We start from the raw sequence: 17,233 nt of genomic DNA, 5'->3' as shown, positions 1-17,233 counted from the left end.
GCTCCCACTCAGCCCTTCGCTAAATGTGTGATGGCCTTTGTTTGCTCCTCTGTGAAGTGGGCACAAAAGCTGTCCCTTCCCTGCTGGGCAGAGGGATGTTCTGTCCTTTGGGAAGTTCCAGCCTGTGCCCCCTGCTCCTGGAATCCTTTCCTCTCATCTGGATGCCTGCCCCAGCCTCTTCAACTGCGTGCTTCCTCTGGGGCCCCTGCAAGTCCTTCCACACTCCATCAAACACCCATTTCTGCCCTTGTTCCTCCCACTTAGAGCCCTTCAAGGGCTCTCCATTGCCCTTGATGTACAAGTAGAAGCTGCATTACCCAGGTATGCACTCCTGAAACACCCTGGCTGCCTGCCACCCCCTCCCCTCCACTCAGCGGTCCACGATCTTCTTGCCTCTGCTCTCAGTGTGCTGTGTCTGCCCCGACACCCTTCTCTTGGATGACTCCGTCGCTGAGACATCACACCTCCTCCGAGAAGCCTCCCGTGACTGTTCACCTGCTTGTGGGTCGGGGTTGGATGCCTCCCTGGGCTCCCACAAGCCCCCAGTTTCTCCATCCCGGCAGAGGTCCCACCGCTTCTGGTTCTCGTGGGTGCCCCGTGGCCAAGGGCTTCTTGCTGAGGTTGACTCTGCTTCCTCTCCGCAGCCTCCGAGGGACACGTCATGGTTCTGGAGGGTCTGTGCTTGACAAGGAGAGGGGCCGGCACCCACACCATGGCCCGGGACCCCTTGGCTCGGCTCTTGCTGGCCTGGACAGCCCTGTCGTGCGTGGCGGGTGTCCAGGGCCGTTGGGATGGGGCTGTGGAGCCTGCAGGTCTCGGACGTGTGCGCAGGCGTGGCAGCCCAGGCTTCTTGCAGGGGTGTGTGGTACCCGGGATGCCGAGAAGCCCCTGGGGTGTGGGCTGGGCTGGGCTGTCCTGCTAGGTGCGGGGGGTGAGGCCCAGGGGATGTCCAGCTGGGCAGGGGCTCACCAGCCATGCCTGCTCTCCTGAAGGCCGAATGTGTGTGGCTCCCGATTTCATGCCTACTGCTGCCCGGGCTGGAGGACGCTGCCTGGTGGGAACCAGTGTGTTGTGCGTGAGTGTCGATCCCTTCTGGAGGTGGGGGGTGCAGGCAGGGGACACTGGGGCAGTTCTCTTACTTACGGCCAGCAAGTCCAGCCTTGTTTAAAAGTGGACTTGGCCTGGGACGTCTGGCTAAGCCACAGGAATGGCCCCTGCTTCTGTCTGCAGGCTCCCAGGCCACCCGCCCGTGTTTCTTTGTCGTACAACTTCCCTGTGTCTGTCTGCTTGTTGGTCCGTCTGTCTGTCTCAGTCTCTGTCTCCTTCTGTCTTGGTCTCTCTCTGAGTCTCTGTCTCTCTGTGTCTGTCTTTTTCTCTGTGTGTGTGTGTGTCTCTCAATCTCTCTGTTTCCCCACTCCCACACGCACCCCATTCTAATGTGTCTAGAATCCGACTCTGCTTCCAGGAGATGCCCCCTCGCCTCCTCCCCAACAGTACAGCCAGTGCCCCAGCACCTCCAGCTTCTGTCCTTACTACTCAGCGTTTCTGGCCCAAAGAGCACCTCTGTCTCCCAATGGCTCCAGCAGAGCCTCGGCCCCCGGGGCACCCATGGGGTGGGGATGGCGGAGGATTCGGGTCCTGGCCTTGACCGTCACCTGTTACTCTCCAGCGGTCTGTAGGCACGCCTGCGGCGAGGGCTTCTGCTCCCGACCCAACCTGTGCGCCTGTGCTGATGGGAAGCTGGCCCCCAGCTGCGGGATGAGCCGAGGTGAGCAGGAAGTGACCCCCCAGGACTTCCCTGGCGGTCCAGTGGGTAAGACTCTGCGCTCCCAACGCAGGGAGCCTGGGTTCGATCCCTGGTCGGGGAAGATCCTGCATGCCGCGTGGCGAGGTCAAAAAAAAAAAAAGTAAAAAATGAAAAAAAAAAATTATAAGCTTAAAAAAAAATAAAGAAAGCAAGTGACCCCCTAGGGGTGGGAAGAGAAGGTGAGAGGCTTCCCGAAGCTTCCGGGAGCCCAGGCGGGTTTTGCTGAGGGACCAGAGCCAGGCTGGGCGCACCTGGTCCCGGCGCCTTGTGCATGCATCTCGGGGCCTTCCTGTGTGTCCCTCTTCCCCGCCCGCAGGGTCGGGGTGCAGTGTGAGCTGCATGAATGGGGGCAGCTGCCGAGGGGAGTCCTGCCTGTGCCAGAGGGGCTACACGGGCACCGTGTGTGGGCAACGTGAGTACCCATCGCGCACACCTGGGCTTGGGACCCCAGAGGTCAGGTCTCCGCTGCCACCCGCCCACCGCCCACGGGTCACTCCTCTGGGACCGGGATTGGAGGGGACACATTCATTGTCACAATCTTATCTCTTGGTCTGGGCTGGATTATGGGGATTCCTGCGTGAAGGAGGGCCCGCCCGGGGCCCCAGCTCCCTCTGCTGCTGGGGGACCTCAGGCCACACCCCCGCCACTTCCTCCACAGCCGTCTGTGACCACGGCTGCCACAACGGGGGCCGCTGCATCGGGCCGAACCGCTGTGCCTGTGTGTACGGCTTCATGGGGCCTCAGTGTGAGAAAGGTACCAAGCTGAGCGCGGGGCAGGGGTTTGGGGGGAGGAGGGCTTCCTGGCAGCCCCTGAGACGTGGCCAGGCCCTGGGAGGGTCCAGCTGACCTCCTTCCTGCTGCCCCTGCTGCTGTGAAGGGCAGAGAAACTGTGCTCCAGGGAAGGGAGTCACGGAGGGCTTCCTGTAGAAGGGATAAGTCGGAGTTCATGAGATGGACACGCCCCCTCATGTTTCATCCTCACTGTTGAAATGATCCCACGGGCTGAGGTGGGTGGAGGTCACCTGTTGGGAGGCTGTAACCAAGACAAACACGGTGGAAAGAACAATGTTTTGTGAGAAGTTGGATGTTGGGGGGTGTGGTGGGCAAGGGGAGGGACGGAAGCAGGGACAAATCCCAGGTCTGCTCTGAAAATGGGAGGGAAGATGGTGTAGCCGGGGGTAGGGAGGGGGAAGACCCTGAGGCTCAGTGTTGGCCGAGGAGCCCGTGGGTCACCCAGGAGGCAGTTGGACAGCCAGGCCTGGGGCTGCCCCATCCACGGGGCTGAAGCCCAGAGGATAGTTGAGGTTCTTGGGGAAGAAAAGGGAGGGCGATTTAAGGGTCCACCAGAGAAATGGAGACCATGGGCAGCTGAGAATGAGAAAGTGAACAAAAGCAGGTGGCGTTGGGGATGCCCAGGCTGGCGAGTTTTGCAGCTGTAGGAGCCATCAGAGTGCCCTGTGTGTCCAAGGAGCCCGGGAAGGCAAAAATGGGCAGGACCCTGGGACTCACCCCAGTGTGAAGGGTGCTGCTGGGGATGGAGGCCCATCTGTGGCCGAAGCCGGGTCGGAGAGGGTATAGCCATGAATCAGAAGCTGGAGGGGCTGGGGGTTACCTGGGTTTGAGAGTGAGCGTTTGGAAACGGGATTTGGCGAGAAAACAGAGTTGGAATTTGGGCCGACTTGGGGAGCAGTCGGGATGGCTGAGGGAAAATGAAGGTTAGTGGAGAGGGTGGGAGAGGAGAGGCCTGGAGCAGGGGTGGGGGCCCCAGAGAGAGGCAGGGTTGGGTGCCTAGGCAGGAGTGAGTGGGGTTCCAGGGTCCTGGATGACTGAGGTGAGATTCTGGGGGCCGTGTTTTGCTTTAGGAAGTCAGGACTGTCGCGGGTCTCCCCTCCTTCATACAGGCCTGGGGGCTGGCTTTGGCGTCTCCTTCTGGAAGGGGCTTCCCTTGGTCCAGTGCCAGCCGCTTGATTGGAGCCATCTGGCGGATGGAGCCAGGAAGTCACATCTGGGCCCGTGCACGGCGGTGGGGGGGCCAATGAGACCACCTTCAGCTGGGTGGGGAGGGGGTGTCGGGGATGCAGAGTTGTGGGTTCAGAGCATTTGGGCGGATGCTGGGTCTGGGAGATTTGGCAGAGCCAGATGTGTGCTCAAGGATGAGAGAGGCTCTCCAGCGGGGCATCCATGGGTCCCCGCCTGGGCTTGAAGGGAGGGTGGGCCTGGGGGAGTGGTGGGGGTCTCCAGACATGCCCTGGGTTTTGTAAGCTTGGAGGTCCTGGCCTCTCTTGGAGGTTGGTTGGAGAATGCTTTGGAGAGAAAGGGTTTTGAAGGGTGAATAGGAGTTCATCAGGTAAGGAAGGGGAACAGTATGAGTAAAGGCTTGTGGTCAGGAAAAAAACCTGGTGTGTTGGTATAGGGAGGCTGGGAAGGTGGCTACCGCCGTGGTCCAGGCGAGAGAGGTAGAGACCTGAGTTGGGCTTGCTGGGATGGAAATGCAGAAGACTATGGGGTGGGGGCAGCCTGAGGCCAGCTGCCCACATCCATCTGCCCTGCAGACTACCGGACAGGGCCCTGCTTTGGTCGAGTGGGCCTGGAGGGGTGCCAGCACCAGCTGACAGGCCTCGTCTGCACCAAGGCGCTCTGCTGTGCCACTGTGGGCCGGGCCTGGGGCTTCCCATGTGAGCTCTGCTCTGCTCAGCCACACCCCTGCCGCCGGGGCTTCATCCCCAATATACACACGGGGGCCTGCCAAGGTGAGTGGGGGGCCCAGTGCGTAAGGACCGAGGTCCTGGGAGCCAGGGCTGAGTGGGAGCCCTCAGCAGCCTTGGTTTCTCCCTCTGACGTGCCTCTCATCCCCTTACAGACGTGGATGAGTGCCAGGCTATCCCAGGCCTGTGCCAGGGGGGCAGCTGTGTTAACTCTGTGGGTTCTTTTGAGTGCCGCTGCCCAGCTGGACACCAGCTCAGTGAGAACAGCGCCAAGTGTGAAGGTGGGCGACGGGGAGAGCTTCAAGCTGGGACCTTCTCTCTGCTCTGGGCGGCTCAGGCTCCCCTGCAAGGAGGAGGAGGTGGAGGTGGGGTAAGGCTGCTGGGGGGCTGGACTCTAACCGGACATGTATCTACGTAGATGTGGACGAGTGTATCAGCGTGCCAGGCCTCTGCTCCGGGGGCGACTGCACCAACACAGTCGGGAGCTACGTGTGCACCTGTCCCCGTGGTTATGCCAGCAGCCTGGACGGTACCCGTTGCCTGGGTGAGCCAGGGCCCAGGGGGGCTGGAGGGGCAGAGGGCAGGTAGGAGACAGACCCTCTGCTCATCTATCTCTGCAACCCTCTGGCCCTCGGGCTCCTCTAGTCCTTCGATTTCTATGCCCTTCTGTCTTTTTCGGACCCCGGTCTCCATCCCCTCGTTAATTCTGGTTCCCTACCCATTGGCCTTTGTGCTCTCTGGACCCCAGTCTGAGAGGCCCTCTAGCCCCCATCTCTATGCCCTTTAGCTCTCTGGTCCCCTGTCTCGGTGTCTTGGCTGTGCCCCTCTGCCCCTCGGACTCTATGCCCTTCTGGCTCACTGGTTGCCTTTCTTCCCTTTCTGGCTCCCGCCGCTGTGCCCCTCTAGCCCCGCCTCTATGCCCCTCTGTCCCTCTAGCCCCCACCTCTACGCCCCTCTAGCCCCCACCTCTATGCCCCCATCTTGATGCCCATCTGGTTATCTGGCCTCCGTCTCTACGCTCTTCTGCCCATTAGCCTCTCTGGCCCCCTCTCTGTATCCCTCTTTACGCTCCCGAAGACTTTTTAAAAGTACCCCGTCTTCCCTCACACTGTGTTTGAGATAAACTGAGGCCCAGAGAGGGGAGATTTGCTTAAGCCAAATCCGCAAGTCCAGAAGAGAGAGCTACCCACACCCCAGCTCCCCAGACCACCCCGCTCCCTGCCCCCAGCCAGGGTGGGGTCGTCAGGGCTGTGCCTCCCCCTGGAGGCTCACCCTCCTGGCTGGGGCGGGAGGATCCTTGGGCTCTCACTCCCTGTCCTGCTGTCTTGATGAGCTCGTCATTAGACTTCACAGGTTGCCAGTGGCCAACAGGGCTGGCCAGGAACACTTGCGGTAGGGCATGGATAGCGTCTTGGTTTGGGGAGGTGGGGTGGGCTTGGCAGGTCTCCAGCACCACTCGGACATCTCAGGCTGGGTCTCTACCAGCCAGGACAGGGAATATTGTGTCTGGAGTTCTGCCAGTGTACCATGGCCAGCGCCAGACCTATTTATTCTTCCACCTCCGGGGGCTATCTTGGCTGGCAGGGAGGCTACCTCTGGGCACGTCCCCTGGACTGTAGCGCATTTCCCAACCACTAAATAGCAGAGCCTAGATTTGAACCAAGGTCAGGTGTCCTCTGAACATGGGCTTGGAATTCAGTCCTGAGTTCCAACTGCTACTTAAGCTGCTTGCATACTCTGTGACCTTGGGCGAGTGACTTAACGTCTCTGGGCCTCAGCTGCCTCATCTGTGAAACAGAGATAATGGCTGTTCTAAACCACATGGGGAGGATTAAATAACAATTTATGAAGAGATTTGCCCAGGGCTGGGTGTAGGGGGCACTCAATACACATTCACAAAGACAGGGGAGCGGGGAAGTTGGGTTTGTGACTGCATAGCAGGACCTGATCACAGTAGGTGCTTAATAAGCAAAGGCAGCATCATTTTTGTCAAAATTCTTACATTTTGTCTCATCTTCCCTACTTGGGAAGCAGCTGCTTGGTCAGGTCCCCTGGGGTTCAGGGATTTGGGTTTTCATCCCGCCTAGCTCTCCAGCAGCTGTGTGACCTTGAACAAGTCTGTTGACCTCTCCTCGCCTGGGCAGGCCCGGTCCTGTTCGTGGGCCAGGGGTGGGGCCGAGTGCAGAGCCTCGACTCCCACACATGCACCTGGGGACCACCCCCCTACCCTCCCGCCAGGTGCACGGGGTATGGCTGGGGAGGTGGAAAAGCTTGCTGTTTTCTCCGCCTCGGGCAGCTCAGGGACAGCTGCAAGGGCCCTCCCGGCTGGTGGGAGGGGTTTTTCCGCTGTGGGCCACTGGCCAACATTTGTGGGTTTTCAAACCTAAAAATATGCTCTTTTAGAGTCAGAGCTTGAGAAATACGATCACCGTGTAACGCCATCAGGCTCGAGGGCACAGTGGAAGCGTCTGTGGTTTTCATACCTAGGGAGTCTCTGCCTCAGTCTCTCCAAGAGTTGCAGCCATCAGTCCACCAGTCTGCTTCCCCAGCCCCTCCTCAAATTCACAGCCTCTTAGGTTTCCCCAGAATGCCCAGGGCTGGTAGGCGGGGACACACAGGTACAGATCCCAGCATCTCTGCTTGAGCACCCAGCATGACTTCTCACCGGGGCAAACCCCTGAACCAGGGGTCTTACTCAATGTGGTTGAATACCCGCAGTGACAGGGAGCTTCCTAACAATGCCAGCTTTAGATGTTGGGACACTTTTGCTCAGCGTTAGCCTAAGTCTCCCTCCCTGGGGTAATTTGGAAATCTTGGTAATAAGATCCTCACTCGGTGAGGATTGGCCAGAGTGCCGGATACGGTGCACTCTGCAACACTCTACCGAGGTGAGGTGGGTGTTCTGAGCCATCTCCTACCCATGGATGGAGAAACTGAGGCACAGAGAGGCAAGGAGGTCTGTCCTGCAGATGGTGCTGGTAGAGCTGCGGTTTGAAGTCTGGTAACGGATCCTCCCGACCCCCCACCCCCTTGCAGACCACCGTGCCGGCACCTGCTTCTCGGCGCTGATCGTGGGCCGCTGTGCGGGAGACCTCGCGGGCCACTATACCCATAGGCAGTGCTGCTGTGATACGGGCAGGTGCTGGGCAGTTGGCCCGGCCCCTGAGCTGTGTCCGCCGCGGGGCTCTGGTGAGTGGCCTGGGGCCACCTCCCACCTTCCTCTGCCCCCAGAGCTTGGCCTAAGGGTTGGGATCCCGGGTCACAACCGAAGGCTCGGCCTCCAACCCCGCTTCCTTGCAGATGAGTTCCAGCGCCTGTGTGCCCTGGGGCTCCCGCTGCTGCCCTCCTACCCAGGCCCCTTCCCCGGCCTCCCTGGCTTCGGATCCAGTGGGCGTGGGGTTCCCAGCCTGGGCCTTGATGACACCAACATTGGTGAGGACTTGGGAATCCAAGACGCCTCCCTTGGGGGAAGGGGGTCCAGGCCTCAGAGACAGAGAGTCAGGGCTTTGGAGTGTGGGTCCTGGCCTGGGCAGTAGGGATGAAAGTACTGACAGTGGTCTGGGGCTGGGGGTAGATTGGGGATCCAGGCCTCCAGGTCAGGGTTTGGGTTTTGGGTGAGGGTCTAGGGCTGGTGTAGGGGGCTGGGGGTCTCAGCCAGGGTGGAGGTGGGGCAGGACTCGGCTGAAGTGGGAGAACCTGGCCGTAGGGGTAGGGTTCCAGCTTCTTGAGTGGGTGTCTGAACCCGGAGGTGAGGTCCAGACCCAGGGGGCCAGCACATGCTCGGGTGCCCCACGTCGGCCCTACTCACAGGCACAGCCACGCTGAACCAGACCATTGACATCTGCCGACACTTCACCAACCTGTGTCTCAATGGCCGCTGCCTGCCCACCTCTTCCAGCTACCGCTGCGAGTGTAACGCGGGCTACACCCAGGACGTTCGGGGCGAGTGCATCGGTGAGCCGCGGCTGGGGCAGGGGTGGGCTGGGGGCGGGGGAGCGCCCTGGCGGGCTGGGGCTCAGGGTCCTCTGCCTGCAGACGTGGATGAGTGTGCCAGCAGCCCCTGCCACCACGGAGACTGCGTCAACACCCCCGGCTCCTACCACTGCCGGTGCTGGGAGGGCTTTCAGGCGACGCTCACCAAGCAGGAGTGCGTGGGTATGGCCGTCCATCGGACAGGGGGTGACCGGGAGCCTGACTGATGGAACCTGCATCTGAATTAGAGCCTGGGGGCCAGGAGGACGCCTGCTGACTGCCCGCCTGCCTCCCCACCAGACATGGACGAGTGCATCGCCAGCAGTGGCCTCTGCCACCACGGCCGCTGCGTCAACACAGCAGGCAGCTTCCAGTGTGTCTGCAATGCAGGCTTCGAGCTCGGCCCCGATGGCAAGAACTGTGTGGGTGAGTTGAGGGTGAGCGGGTGGGGAAGCGGCTTCTGGGCCCCAGTAGCTGCCTTCTGCGTCTTGCCACTCGTGCTGCATCACCCACCTCCCTCCTCACGGTGGGTCCTCTGCTCCCCTTTCTGAGCCGAACCAGCCCATCTGAGATCCTCCTTGTGGTCTATCCAGCCCCTACTCACTCATTCTCTCCTTCCTGAATTCATGCCCTGAATCCCAGGAAGGGGCCTTTGGGGTAAGACCATGCCATCAGCTGTCTGCGTCTGCCCCTGCCCCTGACTCATGGCCCCTCACCTGTCCTCGAGAGAGTCTGGCCTCCGAGAGAGGTGGGTCAGGACCGTGGAGAGTGCCCCGATCTCAGGCTCCCTGTGGGGTATGGGGGTGCCACCCAAGCTCCCCACAGCTTGTAGGGGCCACCGGGGACTCCCTTTATTCTTTTCTGTCACCCTGTCTGAGGGGACCTGCCTTGTAGTCTTCCCTCATCAGGAAGGATTTTCTTCCTTTCATTCTTTTTTTTTTTTTGCAGAGCATTTACTTTCTGTTGATTTTTAGATACATTTAGAAAGTTGATTATTAAATTAGCTATTTTCTTAGCATTAACTTTAGGTATAGTAATTTATGTCTGTGCATAAATCATTATAATTTTTATTTGCATTGTTTTTTATTAGTTAGATATCACCTACTGAAAGTAATTTTGATTAATTCATTGTTTTATAATTTTACCATTGTCTTTCTTTTTTTTTTTTTAATTTTTGGCTGCTTTGGGTCTTCATTGCTGCACACGGGCTTCTCATTGTGGTGGCTTCTCTTGTTGTGGAGCACAGGCTCTAGGCGCACAGGCTTCAGTAGCTGTGGCGCGTGGGCTCGGTAGTTGTGGCTTGTGTGCTCTAGAGCCCAGGCTCAGTAGTTGTGGTGCACGGGCTTAGTTGCTCTGAGGCACGTGGGAACTTCCTGGACCAGGGCTCGAACCCGTGTCGCCTGCATTGGTAGGCGGATTCTTAACCACTGCGCCACCAGGGAAGCCCTACCGTCAAGTCTTTAATATTTCCTTCAGATCTCTGCCTAGTCTGTAACCAGTAAGAGTTGAAATCCTTAATCAGTGTTTTTCTTGGTACATATAAATTTTATTTTTTTAATTTATTTTTTGTAGTTGAAGTATAGTTGATTTACAATGTTGTGTTAGTTTCAGGTGTACAGCAAAGTGATTCAGTTATACATGTATCTATTCGTTTTCGGATTCTTTTCCTTTATGGGTTATTATAAAGTATTGAGTATAGTTCCCTGTGCATTCTTTCTTTTTTTTAAAATAATTAATTAATTAATTAACTTTTTGGCTGTGTTGGGTCTTCGTTTCTGTGCGCGGGCTTTCTCTAGTTGCGGCAAGCGGGGGCCACTCTTCATCGCGGTGCGCGGGCCTCTCACTATCGCGGCCTCTCTTGTTGGGGAGCACAGGCTCCAGACGCACAGGCTCAGTAGTTGTGGCTCACGGATCAAGTTGCTCCGCAGCATGTGGGATCTTCCCAGACCAGGGTTCGAACCCGTGTCCCCTGCATTGGCAGGCAGATTCTCAACCACTGCGCCCCCAAGGGAAGCCCTCTTTCATTTTTTAAAAAACCTTCTTAGCATCTTTATTGATATATCATTCCATACCATACGAGTGGCCATTTAAAGTGTCCACTTCAATGGCTTTTAGTACAAGCATCATCACAATCTAAGTTTAGAACCTCTTTATCACCTCCTCTCCATTAGCCGTCATTCCAGAATCCTCTCTCTTCCCCCCCAGCCCTCGGCACTAGGCTAATCGACTTTCCGTCTCCATGGATTTGCCTGTTCGGGGCGTTTGGTATAAATGGAATCACGTACTCCGTGGCCTTTTGTGACCGGCTTCTTCCACTGAGCATCATGTTTTCAGGGTCCACCCGTGTTGTAGCAGGTGTCAGAACGTCATTCCTTCTTATTGTCAGATGACATTCCATTATACGAGTAGACCACATTTTGTTTATACGTCATCAGTTAATGGCTATTCGGGTTGTTTCCACTCTTTGCTGTTGTGGATAAAGCTGCTATGAATGTTCATGTACAAGTTTGGGTGTGGACCTTTTCTTCATTTATTCGTTCCTTTCCTTCCCTCCCTCCCTCCCTTCTTTCCTTCCTTCCTTTTGGTACAGTCCTTTATTGTTCAAAACTGATACTTTGGTAAACACATCATTTCTGCACCCACCGCCTTCCTTTAAATTAGACTTTTCTTCTCAGCTGACGGTTTTTGCCCTTTTCTTTTTAAATTCAAGTGAGATTCACGCAAGATAAATTTAACCATTTAAAAGTGAAAAATTCAGTGGCGTTTATTTAGTAGTTCCCAATGTTGTGCACCCACATTTATTCAATTTTTTTCTGCAGGAAAGTGAACGTAGCATTTTTAAGTGAACAGTTTGGTGGCACTTAGGATATTTCCAAGGTCGTGCAACAACCATCTCATGTATGCAATTCTTTTTTGCATTTTTAAAAATCGTGGCACAATATACATAGTGTACCATTTACCATTTAACCCTTTTTTTTTCTTTTCCATTATAGTTTATTACAAGATATTGAATATATAGTTCCCTGGGCTATACAGTAGGACCTTGTTGTTTATCTATTTTATGTACAGTAGTGTGTATCAGCTCCATTCCTACCCTTTTTTTTTTTAATTTTATTTATTTTTGGCTGTGTTGGGTCTTCGTTGCTGTGAGCAGGCTTTCTCTACTTGCGGTGAGCAGGGGCTACTCTTCGCTGCCGTGTGCAGGCTTCTCATTGCGGTGGCTTCTCTTGTTGCGGAGCACGGGCTGTAGGCGCGCAGGCTCCAGTAGTTGTGGCATGCGGGCTCAGTAGTTGTGGCTCGCGAGCTTTAGAGCACAGGCTCCGTAGTTGTGGTGCACAGGCTTAGTTGCTCCAATGTCGGATCTTCCCGGACCAGGGCTTGAACCCATGTCCCCTGCATTGGCAGGCAGATTCTTAACCACTGCGCCACCAGGGAAGCCCCCTACCCTTTTTAAAGGAACAGTTTGGTGGCATTTACTACATTCATAAAGTCATGCAAACAGTACCTCATTTTTTCCGCGTTTCTTATTGTGGTGAAATATACATAACATAGCTACCATTTTAACCATTTTTAAAGGAACAGTTGGTGGTATTTAGTGCAATGTTGTGTCACCACCACACCTCACGTATTCGACTTTGAGCAACTATTTGTGGAGCAGCTACGGTGTGCCAGGATGGAAGATGCAGACTCGAGCTAGTGGCCCCAGTCTTGCCCCAGGGGAGTTCACACTCCAGCAGTTCACTATATCCAAGCCGACATAGTCCCTGACAGTCACATTTTGTCCTGTCAGGCTCGAACTGCCCTGGGAAGGGTCCCTGGAAAAGTGAGGGGGCGGGACTGGTCTACCAGGCAGGGCTGGCCCAAAGAGGGGTGACTGCTGGGACCCTGCTGGGAACCAGCCTCTCCCGGTGTCCCCAGACCACAACGAGTGTGCCACCACCACCATGTGTGCCAACGGAGTGTGCCTGAACGAGGACGGCAGCTTCTCGTGCCTCTGCAAACCCGGCTTCCTGCTGGCGCCCGGTGGCCGCCACTGCGTGGGTGAGGCTGGAGGCTGGACCACAGGGGAGTGACGGGGATTGGGGAGGAAGAGGTGAGGGGAGGCGGCAAGGGCGGGTGGCGGGGGACTGGGACCTGTCGCAGTCGCCCACGGCCCCCCGCAGACATCGACGAATGCCAGACACCGGGCATCTGTATGAACGGCCACTGTACCAACACCGAGGGCTCCTTCCGCTGCCACTGCTTGGGGGGCCTCGCGGTGGGCGCTGATGGCCGCGTGTGCGTGGACACCCACGTGCGTAGCACGTGCTACGGGACCCTCAACAAGGGCTCTTGTGCCCGCCCCTTCCCCGGTGCCGTCACCAAATCCGAGTGCTGCTGTGCGAGCCCCGACCACGGGTTTGGGGAGCCCTGCCAGCTGTGTCCTGCCAAGAACTCTGGTGAGGGTCGGCTGCCCCACGTCCACCTGCTTTCCTTTAGTTCTTGCTTCTGGTTGATCACCCAGGGGGCAGGAGGGGACAGTGGGGGGGGGGGCTTGGCTCCTATGGGGTGGGGGGGTGGGGATTTCTCTCCCCAAGAAGACATGGAAGTTGCTCTTCCCATTGTGGGGGGGGGCATCTTAGTCCCAGACCCTCGCTCATCTCCAAGGGGCCACGTCTTGGGCGTGGTTTGGGTTCGGCAATGGCCACTGACCCCTCTCGCTCTGCTTCCGCCACTGCAGCCGAGTTCCAGGCCCTGTGCAGCAGCGGTCTTGGCATCACCACGGATGGCAGAGGTGAGCGGGGCAGTGCTGGGACAGAGGGGTGGGGTCGTGGTTGGGCACTGTCATGTCGCTGGGGCTGCCGTAACAAAGTACCACAGGCTGGGAGGCTTCAACAACAGACGTTTATTCTCCCACGGCTCTGGAGAGGCTAAAAGTCCGAGATCAAGGTGTGAGCAGGGATGGCTCTTTCCGGGGCTGTGAGGGAGAGTCTGTCCCGTGCCTCTCCCACAGCTTCTAGCACTTCACTCTTAAATCCTCAGCTGGCAGAAACATCACCCCGATCTCTGCGTTCATCTTTTTTTTTTTAAGTTTACAATGTTGCGTTAGTTTCAGGTGTACAGCAAAGTGATACATACATATCTAGTAGATACATACATAGATACATACATATCTATTCTTTTTCGGATTCTTTTCCCTTATAGGTTATTAAAAATATTGAGTTCCCTGTGCTATACCATAGTCCTTGTTGGTTATCTATTTTATATATAGTATTGTGTATGCTCTTCCCAAACTCCTAATTCATCCCTACGCCCTCTGTCTTCATCTTTTTTTTTTTTTTTTTAAGTTTACAGTGTTGTGTTAGTTTCAGGTGTACAGCAGAGTGATTCAGTTATACATACATATCTCTTCTTTTTCGGATTCTTTTCCCTTATAGGTTATTAAAAATATTGAGTTCCCTGTGCTATACCGTAGTCCTTGTTGGTTATCTGTTTTATATATAGTATTGAGTATGCTATTCCCAAACTCCTAATTCATCCTTACGCCCTCTGTCTTCATCTTTTTTTTTTCACGCCGTGCAGCTTGCGGGATCTTAGTTCCCCGAGCAGGGATGGAACCCGTGCCCTCGGCAGTGAAAATGCAGAGTCCTAACCACTAGACCACCAGGGAATTACCCCTCTGCCTTCCTCTTGACATGGGGTTCTCCTGTGTGTCTGTGCCCAAATTTCCCCCTTTTATAAGGATACAGTCATATTGGAATGGATTGCGGGTCCACCCTAATGAACTCGTTTTAACTGGATCACCTCTGTAAAGTCCTTGTCTCCAAATAAAGTCACATGCTGAGATCCTGGGGGTTAGGACTCCAACCTGTGACACCATCCCTTCCTGAAACAGCCTTTCTGCCTGAGCAAGAAATAAAGATTTCCCATCCACTGCTAGGCCATCAGGGCAGGACAGATGTCCACCCCTCCCCCACCCCCCTGTCAGTTAAAGGGACAGATTCTGGAGCCAGATGCGTGGGTTCGAATCCTGGCCCTACTATTTATTGATTGAATAACCTCAGGCAAGTTACCTAGCGTCTCTGTGCCTCCTTGTCTGTACAGTGGAGATAACGGTAAGACCCATTTCAGGGATGTTGTGAGGATCAAATGAGCTAATACGCTTGGCACAAAATAGTAAACATCCTATAATGGTAGTGATTATGATTGCACTTTTTTTTTCAAAATTATGTCGCTGCCGTATAAACATCTGTTCCATGAGTTCCAAACTGGGGACAGTTTTGTTCCCCCTCCCGAGGGGCCATTTGGCAATGTCTGGACAGATATTGGGGAGGGTGCTACTGGCACCTCCTGGGTAAGGCTGGGAATACTGCTCAACATCCTACAATGCACAGGACGCCCCCCGTCACAGCAAAGGATGATCTGGCCCCAAATATCCACAGTGCTGAGAAACCCTGGTTTCAAGGGTAAGGAGGCAGGGTCTAGGCTGGAGCTCTGGCCCCGGGGGACATGGCTTCTGGAGCCTCCAGGGAGCCAGGGCAGCTGCTGACGCCCCCCTCCTGGTGCAGACATCAACGAGTGTGCCCTCGATCCTGATGTCTGTGCCAACGGTATGTGTGAGAACCTGCGGGGCAGCTACCGCTGCATCTGCAACCTGGGCTACGAGGCAGCCGCAGCCGGCAAGGAGTGCATGGGTGAGCGTGCCCGGCAAGTGGACGGGCAGGTGGGTGGGCCGCCCCCACTGCACACCCCTCACCCCGCTCTCCCCCCCTCACCCTGCAGATGTGGATGAGTGTGCACTCAACAGCCTCCTGTGTGACAACGGGCGGTGCCGGAACAGCCCTGGCAGCTACAGCTGCTCCTGCCCCCAGGGCTTCAGCTTCTGGCAAGACACGGAGACCTGCGAAGGTACAGGGCCGCGGGGCACACAGCCACGCACACGTACACGCAGATACTTATGCACGCTGCGTGCTCTGGGTACACACATGCTCAAAGACGCATGTATACCTGCATTCACGCACACAGACACGCTCAAAGGCATACATGTATTCACACTCAGTCTCACGGTTACACACACTCATAGGTACACACACAATACCCACATTCACACACTTATTCTCACACTTTACACGCATGCCCACAGCCACAGTTACACCCTCAAAGGCACACCCTTATGCAGACACTCAGACCCTCTGACATTCACACATGTGTGCATATGATCACTCAGTCACACACACCGGTACTCACACAAAACACACTCACATACCCATATTCACACTCACAGACATTCCCACAGCCACACACCCTCACGTGCACACTCTCAAAGATATGTGTGTGCCCACGTTCTTTCACTCACCCTTTCACACACTTAGGCTCACAGCCACACACACTTACGTGTGCAGTCACACACACCCTCACATACCTGCACAGTTGTGCACTCACATGCTCATACACACTCACGCTTATACACAAGAATACGTGCCCATCCTCCCTCTCCCACGCGTGCAGTCACTGACACATACACATGTTCAAGTGTGCATGCTCGCCATTGCCCACACACACGTTGTTGTGATGACCTTGCCCATCGCATAGATCCCTTGGCACTCACAGATGCCTGCGCGCGCGCACACGCACACAGTCACGCACAAGCTTTTCGTCTGGCCCCACCCCTCCCCTGGTCCTTTGTCTTCTTTCCAGCTGACACCCCTCCTCCACCCTGGCCACACCCAGGCCTCCATCCCCTCTGGGTTTTCCTCCTGCTTCTCACCTGTCTTGTGCCATGACCGACCCTTTGAGGGCCACAATTCCCCACCGTGCCTATCCCTCTGCACTTTTACCTGTGTGCGCTCCCAGGACCCTGCACGTCAGCGTGCTTGTGCAGGTGCACAAGACGATTCAGTGCAAACTCACGTGCGTCTGAGCCTGCGCAGTCCGTTCCTTGTATTCTGACCGCTTGCGCCCCCGCCTCTGGACTTTGGCAGCCGTGGGGAGGAGGGGCCCCTGGTCAGGTGGGGCTCCCCCTCCTGCAGCTCAGGACTCAATGTGGGGTGGGGCGGCTGGGGGGCTGTCCCTTCAGACATCGACGAGTGCCTGTCCGATCCGTGTGTGAACGGCGTGTGCCGCAACCTGGCCGGCTCCTACGCCTGCGAGTGCGCCCCCGGCAGCCGCCTGGGACCCTCCGGCACCGTGTGCTTAGGTGAGAGGCCCCACGGAGCAGCGGGGACCCCGACGCCCCGGAGTAGGCTGGGTCTATGCGGGTCGGCGTGCAGGTGTGGGCCCGCCAGGTGAGACAGCAAGCGCCTCCCCGCAGACAGCACCAAAGGCACCTGCTGGCTAAAGGTCCAGGATGGCCGCTGCGAGGCGAACCTGCACGGAGCCACCCTGCGGTCCGAGTGCTGCGCCACGCTCGGGGCTGCCTGGGGGAGCCCCTGCGAACGCTGTGACATGGGTAATGCCCTGAGGGGGGGCTCCGGGGGCTCCCACGCCATTGGGACAACTGGGGGGGGACAGATCCCCTGTGTTTGAGTGGAGAGAGTGACTCCTCTCCCCAACCACAGACCCCGCCTGTGCCCGTGGCTTCGCCCGCGTGAAGGGGCTCAGCTGCGAAGGTAACCCCCATCCCCACCCTCTTTGGTTCGCCCTCCAAGCCACACGTGGGCGAGTGTCATGGGGGCTGCCTGGGGCCCCTCCCTGAAGTCATTTGAGATCGAGACATTCTCCCTCTTTGGTACCTGGGTCTTCCCCGCGATCTGCCAGCCCGAGGCTGGCA

The 17,233-nt window shown here is 56.6% G+C and overlaps 1 protein-coding gene across 1 annotated transcript in view; it reads left to right on the top strand.

Moving 5' to 3' along the window:
- The first annotated feature begins 652 nt into the window (after positions 1-652).
- Positions 653-17,233, top strand: part of FBN3 (fibrillin 3) — a 60,952-nt gene continuing 44,371 nt past the window's right edge. Inside the window, exons 1-20 of the mRNA XM_004277668.3 lie at positions 653-858; positions 993-1,075; positions 1,670-1,768; positions 2,124-2,219; positions 2,466-2,561; positions 4,360-4,557; positions 4,668-4,793; positions 7,549-7,701; positions 7,813-7,944; positions 8,323-8,466; positions 8,548-8,667; positions 8,785-8,910; positions 12,403-12,525; positions 12,648-12,923; positions 13,205-13,258; positions 15,033-15,158; positions 15,247-15,372; positions 16,541-16,660; positions 16,775-16,912; positions 17,022-17,072. Of these exons, the coding sequence (XP_004277716.3) occupies positions 662-858; positions 993-1,075; positions 1,670-1,768; positions 2,124-2,219; positions 2,466-2,561; positions 4,360-4,557; positions 4,668-4,793; positions 7,549-7,701; positions 7,813-7,944; positions 8,323-8,466; positions 8,548-8,667; positions 8,785-8,910; positions 12,403-12,525; positions 12,648-12,923; positions 13,205-13,258; positions 15,033-15,158; positions 15,247-15,372; positions 16,541-16,660; positions 16,775-16,912; positions 17,022-17,072 (2,584 nt within the window). The 5' untranslated portion in view covers positions 653-661. The remainder of the gene's footprint in view (positions 859-992; positions 1,076-1,669; positions 1,769-2,123; positions 2,220-2,465; positions 2,562-4,359; positions 4,558-4,667; positions 4,794-7,548; positions 7,702-7,812; positions 7,945-8,322; positions 8,467-8,547; positions 8,668-8,784; positions 8,911-12,402; positions 12,526-12,647; positions 12,924-13,204; positions 13,259-15,032; positions 15,159-15,246; positions 15,373-16,540; positions 16,661-16,774; positions 16,913-17,021; positions 17,073-17,233) is intronic.

Source organism: Orcinus orca, chromosome 3 (genome assembly GCF_937001465.1).
Source record: "Orcinus orca chromosome 3, mOrcOrc1.1, whole genome shotgun sequence".
Taxonomy (NCBI): Eukaryota; Metazoa; Chordata; class Mammalia; order Artiodactyla; family Delphinidae; genus Orcinus; species Orcinus orca.
Note: the sequence above shows the minus strand (reverse complement) of the source record. Positions and strands in the feature narration are given on the sequence as shown.